Source organism: Rutilus rutilus, assembly GCF_951802725.1.
Source record: "Rutilus rutilus genome assembly, chromosome: 10".
NCBI classification, from domain to species: domain Eukaryota; kingdom Metazoa; phylum Chordata; class Actinopteri; order Cypriniformes; family Leuciscidae; genus Rutilus; species Rutilus rutilus.
Genome location: NC_140215.1, coordinates 14,895,746 through 14,909,759, shown reverse-complemented (window position 1 = coordinate 14,909,759; position 14,014 = coordinate 14,895,746). Strand labels below are relative to the sequence as shown.

The 14,014-nt window shown below is 35.6% G+C and overlaps 1 protein-coding gene across 1 annotated transcript; it reads right to left on the bottom strand.

Annotated features, from left to right (window-relative positions):
• Positions 1-2,344: 2,344 nt before the first annotated feature.
• On the bottom strand, positions 2,345-5,840 carry gpr18 (G protein-coupled receptor 18). Its single transcript, XM_084421625.1, has 2 exons — positions 5,702-5,840; positions 2,345-3,416 (listed from the first exon to the last, which is right to left on the bottom strand). Exon 2 carries the CDS (start codon positions 3,404-3,406, stop codon positions 2,417-2,419), a length of 990 nt encoding a protein of 329 aa, XP_084277751.1. The 5' UTR covers positions 3,407-3,416; positions 5,702-5,840; the 3' UTR covers positions 2,345-2,416.
• Between the last annotated feature and the right edge of the window lie 8,174 nt (positions 5,841-14,014).

The window sequence follows — 14,014 nt, the reverse complement described above, 5'->3', positions numbered from 1 at the left end:
TAATGTTTGCAATGCACAACTTACAGTAGTGTGATGCGGTTATTTTGGGCAGATCAGTCTGTCAATGACAGGTGCTGAAACAATCATTTTGCTGATTGTGTCCCCAAAAAGTATTTGGACATTGAACAAACTGGTTTCAAAGGCATTTTTTAGTTTATGTATGAAGTTAGTTCCCCTCAAGTTCACACAGGTGTCCTAGACAGCAGAATAACCACGCAGTTCATCATATCAAAGTCTGTTTGAAATGGAAGTTGTACTAGTTGTACTTTTTAATTGTTGCTTACAGTGTCCAAATACTTTTTTGGGCTAACTATAGATGTAGTTTTTGGATGTAAGAGATTTATATAGATTTAAGAGCTTTATAAACAAGTTTCAAAAACATATCTACTGCTGCTCCATTGCAATTGTTCATCCAAACAGGTCCCACCCCAAAGTTTAAGAGTGCTACTAAGGCCCAAGTTTATACTCTTCAGAAAGACTAACTACTTTTTTCTGCACATTAAAAAATGAAATTTGTCATCAATTATTCACCCTCGTGTTAAGATATTTTGATGAAATATGAGAGGTTTCATTATGACCCCACATGGGCAGCAACGTCATTGCAACTTTCAAGGCCCAGAAAGATAGTAAAGACATTGTTAAAATAGTCCATGTGACTACAGTGGTTCAACCTTAATGTTATGAAGCAACGAGATGTTGTGATGTTCTGATGTTGCGTCAGAACACCGGCTCATTATTGGCTGACGATGTTCATGTGAGCAGAAATTTCATTTCTGGGTGAACTAACCCTTTAACAGTAGACAGTACACTTTTTTGTACATGTATCAAATTTAATAAATATGCTTAATCAAGCATCATCTATATGAATGTATAAGCTCCATGATTAGTCACAAGTGGTCACTAGGGGTGGGGGTGGATTTCACTGTTTTATTATAAATGGTCCTTCAGTGAGACATGCACTTTAAAATTGCAAATATTCAATACAGTCTCTCAATTAATATGCCACAAAAGCTTCAAACATTAATAATAATTACAACAGAATGAGAAAAGAAACAGTTTTAGAAGGAATATAGCATGTCACCACAGGATTTGTCAGCTTCTTAAAGAATAAACCAGTCACATATTTGAAGGAAAGTTAAAGAACACAAAGAGAAAATCTTATTTGAAAACATCACAATCCAAAACTATGAGTAAATATAATGCCACTCTCAAGTAATTTATTTACATTACATGACACCACCTGATGGTGATATTGAGACAAAGCACTGTGATGGTATAGCATAAATGTGCCCTGGTCAGTAGCGCCACCTGCTGGTGCCTTATACAGCAGTGGTCAACCACGTTTAATGGAGTACACCCAACACTGAACATTTTGCATGTCTCCTTTATATGACTCCCATTTCAGGTCTTAAAATCTCTTCCAATGAGCTGATGAGTTGAATAAGGTGTGTTTGATTAAGGAGACATGCAAAATGTGTAGTACTGAACGCGGATGGGAACCAACAGGTCAAGTTTAATGTTGTGCTGTACCAAAGGCCTATTTCAGTTTGGTTTCATTGTGATCAGCTTTTGTAAAAAAAATGGTGCAGAATGGTTTAAATTAGTATTTTAATCACATATATTTGATTAATTGGTATTTTATTTTTATTTTTATTTTTTATTATAATTAACTACATTCTTAAAAATAAAGTGCTGCTATGTAATTTAATTAGTTTTCCCTTTTTGGGAAATTTAACGTGCATTACATCCCACACTGAAAGGTAGTATCTCGTTTTACACTTCTGAAAAAGACCAACTATTCTAGTATGCACTCCTTTTGAACTAACCTCATCAAAGACATTTGCTGTTTCTGAAGATCATACTAGGTATGATAAAAAAGCATGCTTTGCAAGAGACTAACATGTTTTGCACAGATTGTGCTGAGACTGCAAAGAAAGTTTTACAAAGGAAACTGTTTCAAACACCTTGCCGTGATAATGCAACAACATTCCCAATTTTTATATATAAAACTCTTTTTAAAATAACACACACACTTGCAGCACGAAACAGTTTGTCTCCTTGCTCACACATACAGTAATACTTGCTGCAGCACAAGTGAATTAGCGATGGGTGGTGATGCATATCCGGCAGCACAACTAAAAAAAGTTTAACTTCATGCAAATGAGCGGTGATTCATTGCAGCGACTACCAATGAAGTTACTTGTGCACATGTGATTCGTCTCATGTGACACAAGACAAGAAGTTACTGTTACTGTGAGCAATTTCACTTTTTAGATTTGTTTCTGTTTGGAAACCATAATTGAGTTTGACTCATGCATTGATAATCGTTCATCTTGTTCTGCAATTTAAATCTTGTTCTGTAATTTATTTACAAACATCGACATGTTTACATTGTTTTTGTCAGCTGTGTTATTGTTCAGATCATGGCACTGGTCAGGTTGCTGATTGAGCGAATACTGTTGGTGTGACGGCTCTTCCTGCGAACGCTCCTCAGATAGTTCCTGTACAAGATCACGCTGATCACACGGTCCTGAAACTGCTTCGACACAATGTAGAAGAGTATGATGTCCAGCACTGTACTCGCATTCATCAGGAAGGTGGTGAAGGCCCCCCAGGTGTTGTAACCCTGCCCACCGCTGGCCAGCAGCATGGAAACAAAGCAGATGTGGAAAGGCACAAAGCACACGAGCACCTGAACGATCAGTGTGATGATGATCCTGATGGACTTCTGCTTGACTTTGGGCTTCAGTTTGGACGTGCGGCCGTGGATGAGGTTTTCTACGATGATCATGTAACAGCCCACCATGATGCACACCGGCACCAGGAAGAAGAAGACGATACGTGCGAAGTGGACGGGATTGTCACGGCGCAAGTAGATGATGTCGTGCATCTTGATGCAAGTGGTATAGTTTGAGATACTGTCTGGGTCCTCTTCCAGGAAGACAAGCGGAGCCGTGCTGCCTAGGGTCATGATCCAGACTCCTGCGCAGGACAGCAAGGCTTTGCGAACACTTTTTAGTTCTTTGGTGTGTCGCGGCTGCACTATGGCCACATAGCGATCTGTGCTAATGAGAGCGAAGAGCCACAAGGCTAGGCAGGGATAGAGCACCGTTAGTGCTGCGTTAATTCTGCAGAACACGTCCCCGAAGGGCCAGTAGTCTTGACTGTAGTAGACAATTCGAAAGGGCAGCAGTAAGATAAATACCAAGTCCACTAAAGCAACATTGATCATGTATACGGTGATGGAGTTCCGTCTTTTAGTGGTCAAGGCAAAGACCCAGAGAGCGGTCAGATTGACCACTATGCCTATGGTGAAGATAATGCTGTAAAACACTAGGCTAGCAGTCCGGTACACTTGTGGGACGTGGCCCTCCATGATGACGGGCAAAGATGTGTTATGATCCATGATGATTTGCCTGATTTGACCATAAAAAAAGAAACCAATGAAAAACATAGACCTTAGACCTTACCTTACTATAGTGCCAATATTTTATTTTTGGCAAAAATGAAAACAAGGCTGTGATGGATAGATGTATAGTGGGTTCAATGGATTGCAGTGATGTTTAAAGTGCCCCTATTATGGTTTTTCGAATATTCCCTTTCATGCAGTGTGTAATATAGCTGTTTGTGAATGTAAATGTTATGCAAAGTTGTAAAGTTGAAAGTGCACAATCAATAAAGTTATTGTCTCCCGAAAGAAAGAATCGACCCTGAACCGCCAATATGAGGCGTTTTTTATCCGAATCCTACTGCTTTACGGTTCTACATCACTAAACGATATATGCAAATTGCAAAATAGTTTTGTGTTTTATATTGTGTATGTTTCTGGCTAACCAGCTTACTAGTTACTGTCTTACTGAAATACTTCTGCTAAGCATCTGTGGGCCACTATTAGACTGTGTCTATTAATAAAGGTGTCTACACTGTTAGAAAAATCGGTAGAAATTACAGTATTACTGGCAGCTACTTGCCAGTAACTTACTGTAGATTTAAATTGATGTTATTTACTGGCAACAATTTGTTCAAAATTAAATGAACATTAAACATTAACAAGTCTTTATCTTTACAGAATAAAACTAAAATAACAGCCTCATGCAAAGCATTCTGGGAACCAAAATCTGAAGGAAAAAAAAAACAGAAAAAGGTTGATGAAGATTTCTGGTTCCCAGAATGCTTTGCATTAGATTGTTATTTTATAGTTTTATTCTGTAAAGACAAAGACTTGTTAATGTTTAATGTTCATTTAACTTTGAACAAACTGTTGCCAGTAAATAGCATAAATTTAAATCTACAGTAAGTTACTGGCAAACAGCTGCATAACTACAGCAATTTTTTTACAGTGTAGTCTATTAATGCAGATTGTCTGTCATTCTTACTACTTTGAGTAAATATAAAGGATGGAGCAAGATTTGTTTTACAAACATTTGTTACATCAGTCATTCACGTTAGTGCTGGGCGAACATATGCACCGTTATTGATACAGTTAATAGGTCCCGCATGTGCACCGCAATTAATTAGAAATATACACTTGGGTTTGTTGATGGGCATACTCTTGTTAATGCTGATGGTGAGGAATTACAGTTGAAACATCTCATAATGTACCTCAAACTGAGTACCGTATCACACTGAGAAACGTCCTGCTCGAGTCGTCCTTTCGATGGAGGTTTGGGTTAAATAACTAGTCCTTCTAATGTTTCGTCATCGGACTCGCGCTCAGATTGATATGGTAAAAACGACGTCATCGGCCGAGCTGTAGGAAGCCTCTGGACAGAGCTGACGTTCAGTTATGGTAATGGGCGTGTAGCTTCCGACATAACAAAATTAGGAGCCTTTAAAATAGCATAATAAGGGCACTTTGATAACATACTGATTGGTCAGCTGACTAAAAAAAAAATCCATAAAACAGTTTTGAAAGTTACTTTGTACACTGTATGCCATTGTAAAGACTGTAACAGTCTTTACAATGGCATACAGTGTACAAAGTCTATCCCTCACAGTCTATCCCTTTACTGTACATCTCACAATTTAAGCTTTATATCTAGTAATTCTGTAGTATTCTGTTTCTTGTAGTTGTGACAGAATATCTTACAATTGTGACTTTATTTCTTACAATGTGTCTTTACATATTATTTTAAATTCTCTCTTTTTCTACTCTATTTAATTCTTTACTCTCTTTTTACTCCACTTTTTATTTATAGTAACAGTATAATAGAATAGTAACAGAAAACACAATAGAAATATACAAATATAACTAAACGATAAATGACAATATTATGACAGAATTGTCTTCTTGGGTGAACTATCCTATCACTCTTTCTTCATTTGAATTTAAGGGTTTGTAAAAAAAAATCAAGTCATTAAAAAGTCTTAAAAAGAGAAAGGAAACAGACTTCTGAAATAAGATACAAAAAAGTAAAAACAAAATGTTGAATATCAATCAATATACTAGTGCGCACTTGAAGTAAATAGGAAGAATGCTACTTTTACTACAATTCTCAAATATCTGTGCAGTATCATCAAGTCATCCTCTACCTTAAATGAGCAGATATAATGCCACTCTACAAAAGTTGAGAAAAGTTGTACAAAAACACATTTGACCTACAGCATTGTCTTCTGATGTGATTGGCTGTTTTTAAAACCTATCGTTTTTGGGTGTTTTTGTTCTACAAGATAACCAAGTAAAACATTCAAAGGTACCTACCTCAGAAATCCATGTTGTTGGCATCGTAACTGTTCTGAGGGCTGTACGGGTGATAACTGTAATGTACCATCGCTGCCGAGTTTCGATCTAAGATAGAGGAAGTAATGAAGCCAATGTCTTTATTTAGATTATAATTTTTCTTTTGGTTTCTGTGAAGCCCCTTCACTTCCTGTAATGCATGCACTGGTGCAGAATATATCTCAAAGGCAAACTGTATGTCATATGCCGTTTGAGAGCAGTGGAGATGTACTGTAAAGATGTGACAGGTTTGGGTGCTGGTTATTGATTGGGAAAATAGGGTTTGTCACACAGCATTAGCTCTCTTGGGAGCAGCACACAGCAGGTGGTAACAGAAGGCATCTGGTGTTGAAGAGTTTTAATTAAACACAGGATGCTGAGGTTGTTGGTGTATAAACAGGAAATGAGATCTTTATGTAGGGTGAGATGGCAGCTCATCTTAAAATTCTCAGAACGAACAGAACTAGCTCTAGACATGACTAAAGAGATCAATTTTAGACTCAGTTACTTTTGCCGAGGTCAACTGGTTATCTGAAAACAAATATGATTGTTGTCTGCCACATTTTTCAGGCATAATTATGAAAAAAAAAAAAAACAGCTTTGGTATTCTGTGTGAAGAGTTTTTCATAAAGAAAAAAATCATTTCTGCATTTTGAAGGCAGAAAATACATTCTTTCATCATTTGCTCACATTCATGTCGTTTCAAACCCGCAACTTTCTTTCTTTCTTCTAAGGAACACGTCAACTTCATGTCAACATTTTTTTCATTAAACTATTCCTTTAATAACTGCTGTTGTTGTTCTGTGACCAAAAAAACCACACAAATGAAGTGTTCCAGCAGCGACATTCAGCCGGAAGTTTAATATACGAGTGTGAAAGAAGGTACTTTAAAAACATCAACACTAAAACACTGTAATCTGTGTGGTACATTCATATTTTCCATTATTACAGTGGGGTTATGTTCTCCATTGTGAAGTGTTACCTCAAATATTCTTACCAATGTGACACCTACACTGTATTGGCTGATTCATTCACCCTTTAAAACGCTATCTGACATTTCCTCTGTTCGACAATCGCCCACATCAGGAAGTCAGTAGTTTTAACTTGCCCATATGGGGATTACTGACACACAAACAGTTTGTGTTAAAATAGTAGAAACCTTGGGATTTTTTGTGAAGATTGTTGTGAAAGATTAGAGAAATGAACATGAGGCCTGTGAAATGAGGAACGTCTGAGTGCACATAGTTGATTTTTTTCGGTTCCTCCATATTACAAAAAAAAGGGAAGGAAGACAAAGTCCTATTAAGTACTATGGCAATAATATATATATTTTTTTTTTTTGGACAGTTATAGCCTGTGCTCAGATCTGTATGATTATTAGCATCATGAAGGAATGTATTGGATATATTAGATGAGTAATAGCAAAAACAGGGAATTAGAAAGCTTTTGTATAGCTTGACCTTCGTTTCAGGATGCAATTTAAGTAATTGCAAATATTTTAATATTTGAAGCCAAAAATGGTAGGTTATGAAAGCACTCTTACCAATTTTTTCTATCACTTTAACCTTAGGCAGTACAATTGAATGTATCAAATCTGGTCAATGCAAATTAGACTCCCAACAGGCCTTATAAGCTAAAAACTTTTTCTCCAGAAGATATGAGTGAGACAACAGTTTTATATTTAGTCTTAATGATTTCATATGCCAATGTCATACAGGGTATTATACTGTAGATTCTAGAGAAGTGAATATTATAGCTCTAGAGAAGTGACACCTGTATAATGACTTAATCTCATTTTGTAGACTTGTGTGGACATTTGAGATAGAGACAGCAGTGTTGTAGTCAAGGCCTTGTAGTCAAGGTTCATCTGCTACCTAATTAAGAGATATGGGTAAACAGTATGGGTGTGACGATACACTTAGTACAGTACAATAGTTGTACTTAGTACAATATTAGGTTCAGGAGAACGAGACGACACCGTTTTTAAGAACCCTTCAATGACGAAATTTAAGTCTGGGTATGGACAGTCTTTTATTTGACTGAAAGTCACAAAATGCAAAACAATGCAGGTGCATTTTGAAATGTTTTAACTAATCTAGTGTTGTCACTTACACTTACGAGTAATCGGTCGATTATTTTGACGATTAATCACTAAAAATAGAGTGAACAATAGCCTTTAAATATAGCTATATAATAACAATGAGGTAATAATAATTGGTTCAAAAGCAAGTAATCATATGGTTACATATTGAACAACACAGTTAAAATACATAATGTAATGTAATAGAAACATAATCAACTTAAATACATTATGTATTATAACAAATGCCTGCAGAGGGTGACAAAGGCCTGGTGATTGTTGTTGTTGCACTTTACAGCATGATCAAATCCTTGTTTAACATTGGCCAAATAACATTTAATTCTAATGTCCACTTAATCTTTAAGATTTGGCCACTTCTCAGCCACTGTAGCATTTCTTGAACAAGAACATGTGGACATCAAAACATGCAAACTCAGAGCAAGGGTTTAAACTTTTATTTTGAAATCACGATGAACAACAATTTGCATATTTAGAAACAAATTGATGTATACTCTGTGTTGGTGTAGGGTTTTAAATGATTTAAGTTACAAATCTGGTAAAATATATTGAGACAGGTTTTCACCTCTACGAGAAGTATCACGTTTTAAAATAGTTTTTTGGTAATTGGTAATCTTGTCACACCCCTGAAACAGGTAGTATAAATACAGCCATTATTAAACAGGTCAGGACCTCAATGTAGATGACATAATATAAAACATAGTTAAAGGTATAGCGGAGGATTTTCCCGAATTTTAGAAAAGAACCGCCCTCTCCACTTTTTGAAAAAATGCACATGCGCAACACTCTACCTGCTCCCGAGAGGGAACGCCTATTAAACGTGTGCACGAGAGAGCATGCACGAGCTAATCATAGCTTACATTAACTTTTACTAGCAGTGATTTTAAATGGATTTCTCCAAATAGCATGCCAAACTTTACCTGTCAAGTAGAAACTTCGCGACTGAGGCATCAGTGGGAAGCCCAACCTGTGTTCTGAGCGCACGTCATCGTGTGAATCGTGTGCACGAGCACGTACGACGGCCTTACGTAAACATATCACCAGAATGATTGACACTTAGGAGGACCAATAGTCTTGATGATCCACCCGGAAAAAGAAAATCCTCCGCTATACCTTTAATCTGGATACTGCATTGAATATAACTTGAATGTAATGTGTCTTTTGTGATCCCTAAAATAATAATAATAAATCTATTTGACAGTTTCACATCATACTGTAAGGTTAAAAAAGAATTATAAAACAGTTAGTTCCAATCCTTGATTCTGATTGGTCAAAAGCTGTGCTTTATTCACGATAAAACATAGCCATGACCGCTTCACCCAACGGTTCTATTTATCACTGCGCCCTTAGCAACCACACATATCAACATAAACACAGAAAAAACGTAAGAATTAAAAAGGCTAAAATGTTTAAAGTAAATTTCGATTTTATAGGTGGCATGACGATGGATGAGTGGTTTGAGGAACAATTTGGAGAGACTTCTACAAATATGAACCGTCATGCTGAAGTGCTGAAATGTAACACTGATACATTCGAGAAGACTCGTAATGAAAAAAATATTTAATGCGTGCACAATAAACGGAGATGTTCAAATAAATTTAAATAAACAACAATAAAAAAAAGTATCTCTTGTTAGGCAGCATTTTAGCAACTAAATTAATAACATTAATAAAATAGATTAAAGACCTAACTGTTATCTATCAAAATATGTGCCTCGTTTTTATTTAGGCTATGTAAATATTTATATAAATTTATATAAATAACGGAATAAACAAAAAATAAATAAACGTTTTCTCATGCTGAGAGATAAGCTATGCCTATTTGTGTGAGGAAATTTCACAAATATTGTGTTGTAAAAAATAAAAAATAATGAGACAAAGTTTGAGAACGGTTTGTTGTTTTTATTTGAGCTTTCATGCATAGGGGAGAGTGGGGTGAGTTGTGCCAGTTTTTACTCAAAGTGACTTTAAAGTGAGGCCATGGCAGTAATGCCTTCAACTTAAGGATGTACATATATTTCAGGATGTGGTGCATCCCTGAGAACAATAACTTTGGATCTGAAATAAATTGTTTCAGAAATATAGCTCTTGGGAAAAAAGTGGTCTCATGGCACAACTTGCCCCTGGTGCGGGGGAAGTTGTGCCTTTGGGGGAATACATTGGGGGTAAATTGTGCCAGTGATTTCTGAAGTAAAACAGAACATTTTAATGTTATGAACCGTAATGCTATATGAAAGCAAGATAAATTCAATACAAAATTACTCATTTAAGGTTTATTTAGATATTGTCACCCTGGAATACCATAGCATGCGTTTTTCCTACTATGGTCAATTGCATAGGGATGTTGTATTGAACATAACTCTGGATCACAGTGTCATAGAGACAAGGGGGCGGGCTCATTTTACTCAGACGACCAATCAGTCTTTCAGGATCATTGTGAAGCTATCAAGCTACGCCCTAGCAACCATTTAGAGCACCATAGCAACACAATATATGATATTTGTGAATCATTTCAGTCAAAAAGGCTTTGGCAATAGATGCCTGTTGACATAGCGCTGTCTGTCAACTATGTGACATAAGAATAAAGTGACTAGGCTAATTTCTAAACATCCTATTGTGACATAGGTCACTTAAAAACGGAATAAAACTTCTCTTTAATAACATAGTGCAAACTCAAAACTGAAATCAGTGTTAGCTAAATTAAAGAAATAACAGGCAGGCCTAAGTCAAACAATGATGAGGCATGCCCATCTCCTCATTTCTCAAGATTATCCCCTGTGAGTATGTAGGTCTAGGTGGTCTGGATCTGGCACAACTTAACCCAGGCCCTTTGGCACAAATCACCCCAGACCCACAAGTTTGAAAAACTAGCATGATCCAGCAGTTAAGAGCTAACATCATGCTAACTGTATAGACTCATTGTGTAGCCTACTAAAGCACTAAAACATGTGTGAAATGTTTTCAAACTTGTCTATAATTGTTCAGACACTACAATCAAAAAACCTTAATCATAGAAATTTAACTTTGAAAGGGAAAAAACAGTTTTTTGCACTAAAATATGCTTAACTCTCATGCCATGTGTCTCTCTTCTTTGGAGGATGAGTAGTGATTGCTTTTCAAAATGATGTGGTCACATGACCAATTTCTTCTATGGTTTTCCAGAAACAAGGGTGGAACTACTTCCCCCCTGGCACAAATCACCCCACTCTCCCCTATTACACATTGGAACGTTGTTGTTCACAGTCAGGGACAATTTTTTTCTAGCGGAAGGAATGCTTTTATTGATTTAACTTCATGAAAGTTGCACTAATACATTTTTTATTGTGTGGTAACCGTTTTATAAAAGCAATAAGGTACTCGAGGCAAGTGCTGTATCGTGAATGAGTAACGGCTGAAGGGGTTGCAGGCACTCCACGAAGCCGTTACTTATTCACAATACAGCACAGCCTCTCGTAGCCTACCTTATTGCTTACATATGACATTACCATGACATTCTATGAGGGTTTAATATGATGTGGAATTGTGGATTAATTTATCTTAGCTAACCATAAGCTTATAATCATGCACCAAATAATACCCCCGAACAAGTACTTTGATCAGCCAATTGTTATTTGAGACTCAGTCTCTAGTTACTGAGATGTAATTATTGACAAAACTTTTACACTGACAGTGAATCTCTAGGCCTTCAGTGTGAATTTTTTTTTTAATGTTTTTTTTTAACCCTTAATCGCTGTTTGGGGTCAAAATGTCCCCAATGGACTTTTCCTTCATTTTTTAAAAGTGCTACCTTCATCTCAGGGGCATGAAACTCTGACTTTTCCTAAATAATCTATCTAACCATGCACAAAAAACCTGGCCTTGATTTGGTTGTTCTAAAGGTGTGTACAAAAAAAATGACCCCACATTGAAAATGAATGGGAAAATGAAAAAAATGACTTTTTAAAATTTTGTTTGTCAAAAAAATAAAAGTAAATCCATTATAAATCTGAAAATTTTTACAAATAAACCAAGGTCTGGTCCTAGAGCATAAACCCAAAGTAGAACGAACTTTCTATCTCATACACACACACTCACACACACACACAAACACACACATGTATGTGACTGCAACAGAGAGCATTTTTATAGAAATTGGCAAATAAAATAAACTAAACTGGCATAAATCTGAAAAATGTCACATATGCAACATGGAATAAGCTTGCCAACCCCCCCCCCCCACACACACACACACACACACACACTACAGTCATGTCATAGTGGTGACTTGTAATGTTACTGCAAATGTATGTATAATAATTTGCAAAAGCAAGATAATTCAAAATATATCAGAAAACAACAACAAATTATAACTCTGACAAAACTACATATTTTTTATGTATTTCAAAATGTTTAAATAAATATTCACAAAATATATATCATAAAGTTGTGAGGAGAAGTTTAAGTATCAAGAAAAATGAAGTGAAAATGAATGAGTCTCTATGGCCCTCTATTGGATATATGTGGTCATTGCAATTTCTTTCTTTAATTATAATTTCTAAAGTTTTTCCACAAACCAGCAGATGTCAGTATTCTATCCCTAACACATAGAGCAATGTCCAAAAACTATTTAGATTTAATTAAGATCATCATTTAAGTGATTTTTTCTTTAAAAAATCTTTTTTCATGAGCCAATTTATGGCCTAGTTATGTAATTGTGCAGTAAATAGGTAAAAAACTTCAAAATTTCCACAAAAACACAGCATAAATGTATAGTTGAGAAGTAAATAAAAAAAATGATATATAGTTTTCCATTTAAAAAATGTATATTTCCTTATGCAATCGCTCTTTAAAAGTTTGGGGTCAAAATGACCCCAAACATCTTAAGTGTTATCCTTTTTTAACAGCGATTAAGGGCTAAATCAAGCTTACAAACTGTGTACCTTTTCTTGTAAAAAGGATCCGTTCAAAGAGGTTTGAAGCAGCACAGCAGCTTCCGTCAATTTTTGCAACGTTTAGCTAACCACAATTCCCCCGATTCTGCATGTTCTGCTTCTCTGGGGTCTTTGTCAAGACACCACATATTGGTCTTCAAACTTTTTCCTGTTTTTGTCTGTGGTGTCTCTAATTCAGTCTTTCACATCCCTTCTGAAGATGAACTATTTGGCCAGTTTTCAGACCAAGTATTTTGATGCAATCCAGAATCTAACCACTTTCAATCAACTAACCAATCACAATAAGTCTGCAGTAAACATTTACTGCAATTATACATTTTAGTGCCTTTCTGAAGGGTGAAAAAGTCATTTTAATTCAGTTTAGTACAGCAAGCAATTTAATCTCCCCGTGTCTCTAAGCAATATTACCACTTGTTTTTCATTACAAACTAACTTAACACTAAAATGTCAATATAGTTCCCTGTGTAAAGAGGAAGAAGTGACATGTTTTGCTATTCATGAACTTCACTTTTTGCTTTATGTCTCCCTCTTATGGCTCTTTGTTGTAATTGCACTGAATTCAAGTTTGACATGGCTGTAAGATCATGGTCAAGAAAATATTTAACCAGTCTGCGTGAATTTTATGTTCTCTTTATCTCCAGGATTATTATTTTTGTTTTTTTTTGTTTTTTTTAGCTGTTGGCTACATGAGTAAAAAATATTCTGCCCTGCTAAAAAGGCTGGTTTGCTGGTCCTTTGTGGTTAAAGATAGTTTAGCTGTGAAGCGTCTGGTTTCCAAGCTGCCTAAAACCCATCTAAAACTAGTCAAAAGTACTTTTTAATATGTTACCAGAACTAGGACAGTGGTTTTTACCTTGCGGTTTGTGGACCACAGAGATACTGCATGGTGCTTGTCTGCAAATTATTATAGTTTTGGTCAAAATTAAATAACATAAAATATATATATATATATATATATATATATAAATTCAAACAGGGGTGAGCGATATGCCCAAAATCTTATATTATACAATATGAGTAATTTTTTTTTTTTTTTTTTTTTTTTACGATAACAATATATATCACAATAGTTATTTTAGCTTTAAATAAGGTTATGATATAAAAAATATTGATACCATTGAAATTTCATAATTCTTATCACTATTTTCAATATCAACTAACACTAGCCACAAAAAAAGAAAAACTAACACTAGCCTAAAAATAAACAGTGATAAATGAAATAGACCTACATGAAAAACTAAGCACTATTAAAAGGAAATACATAAAA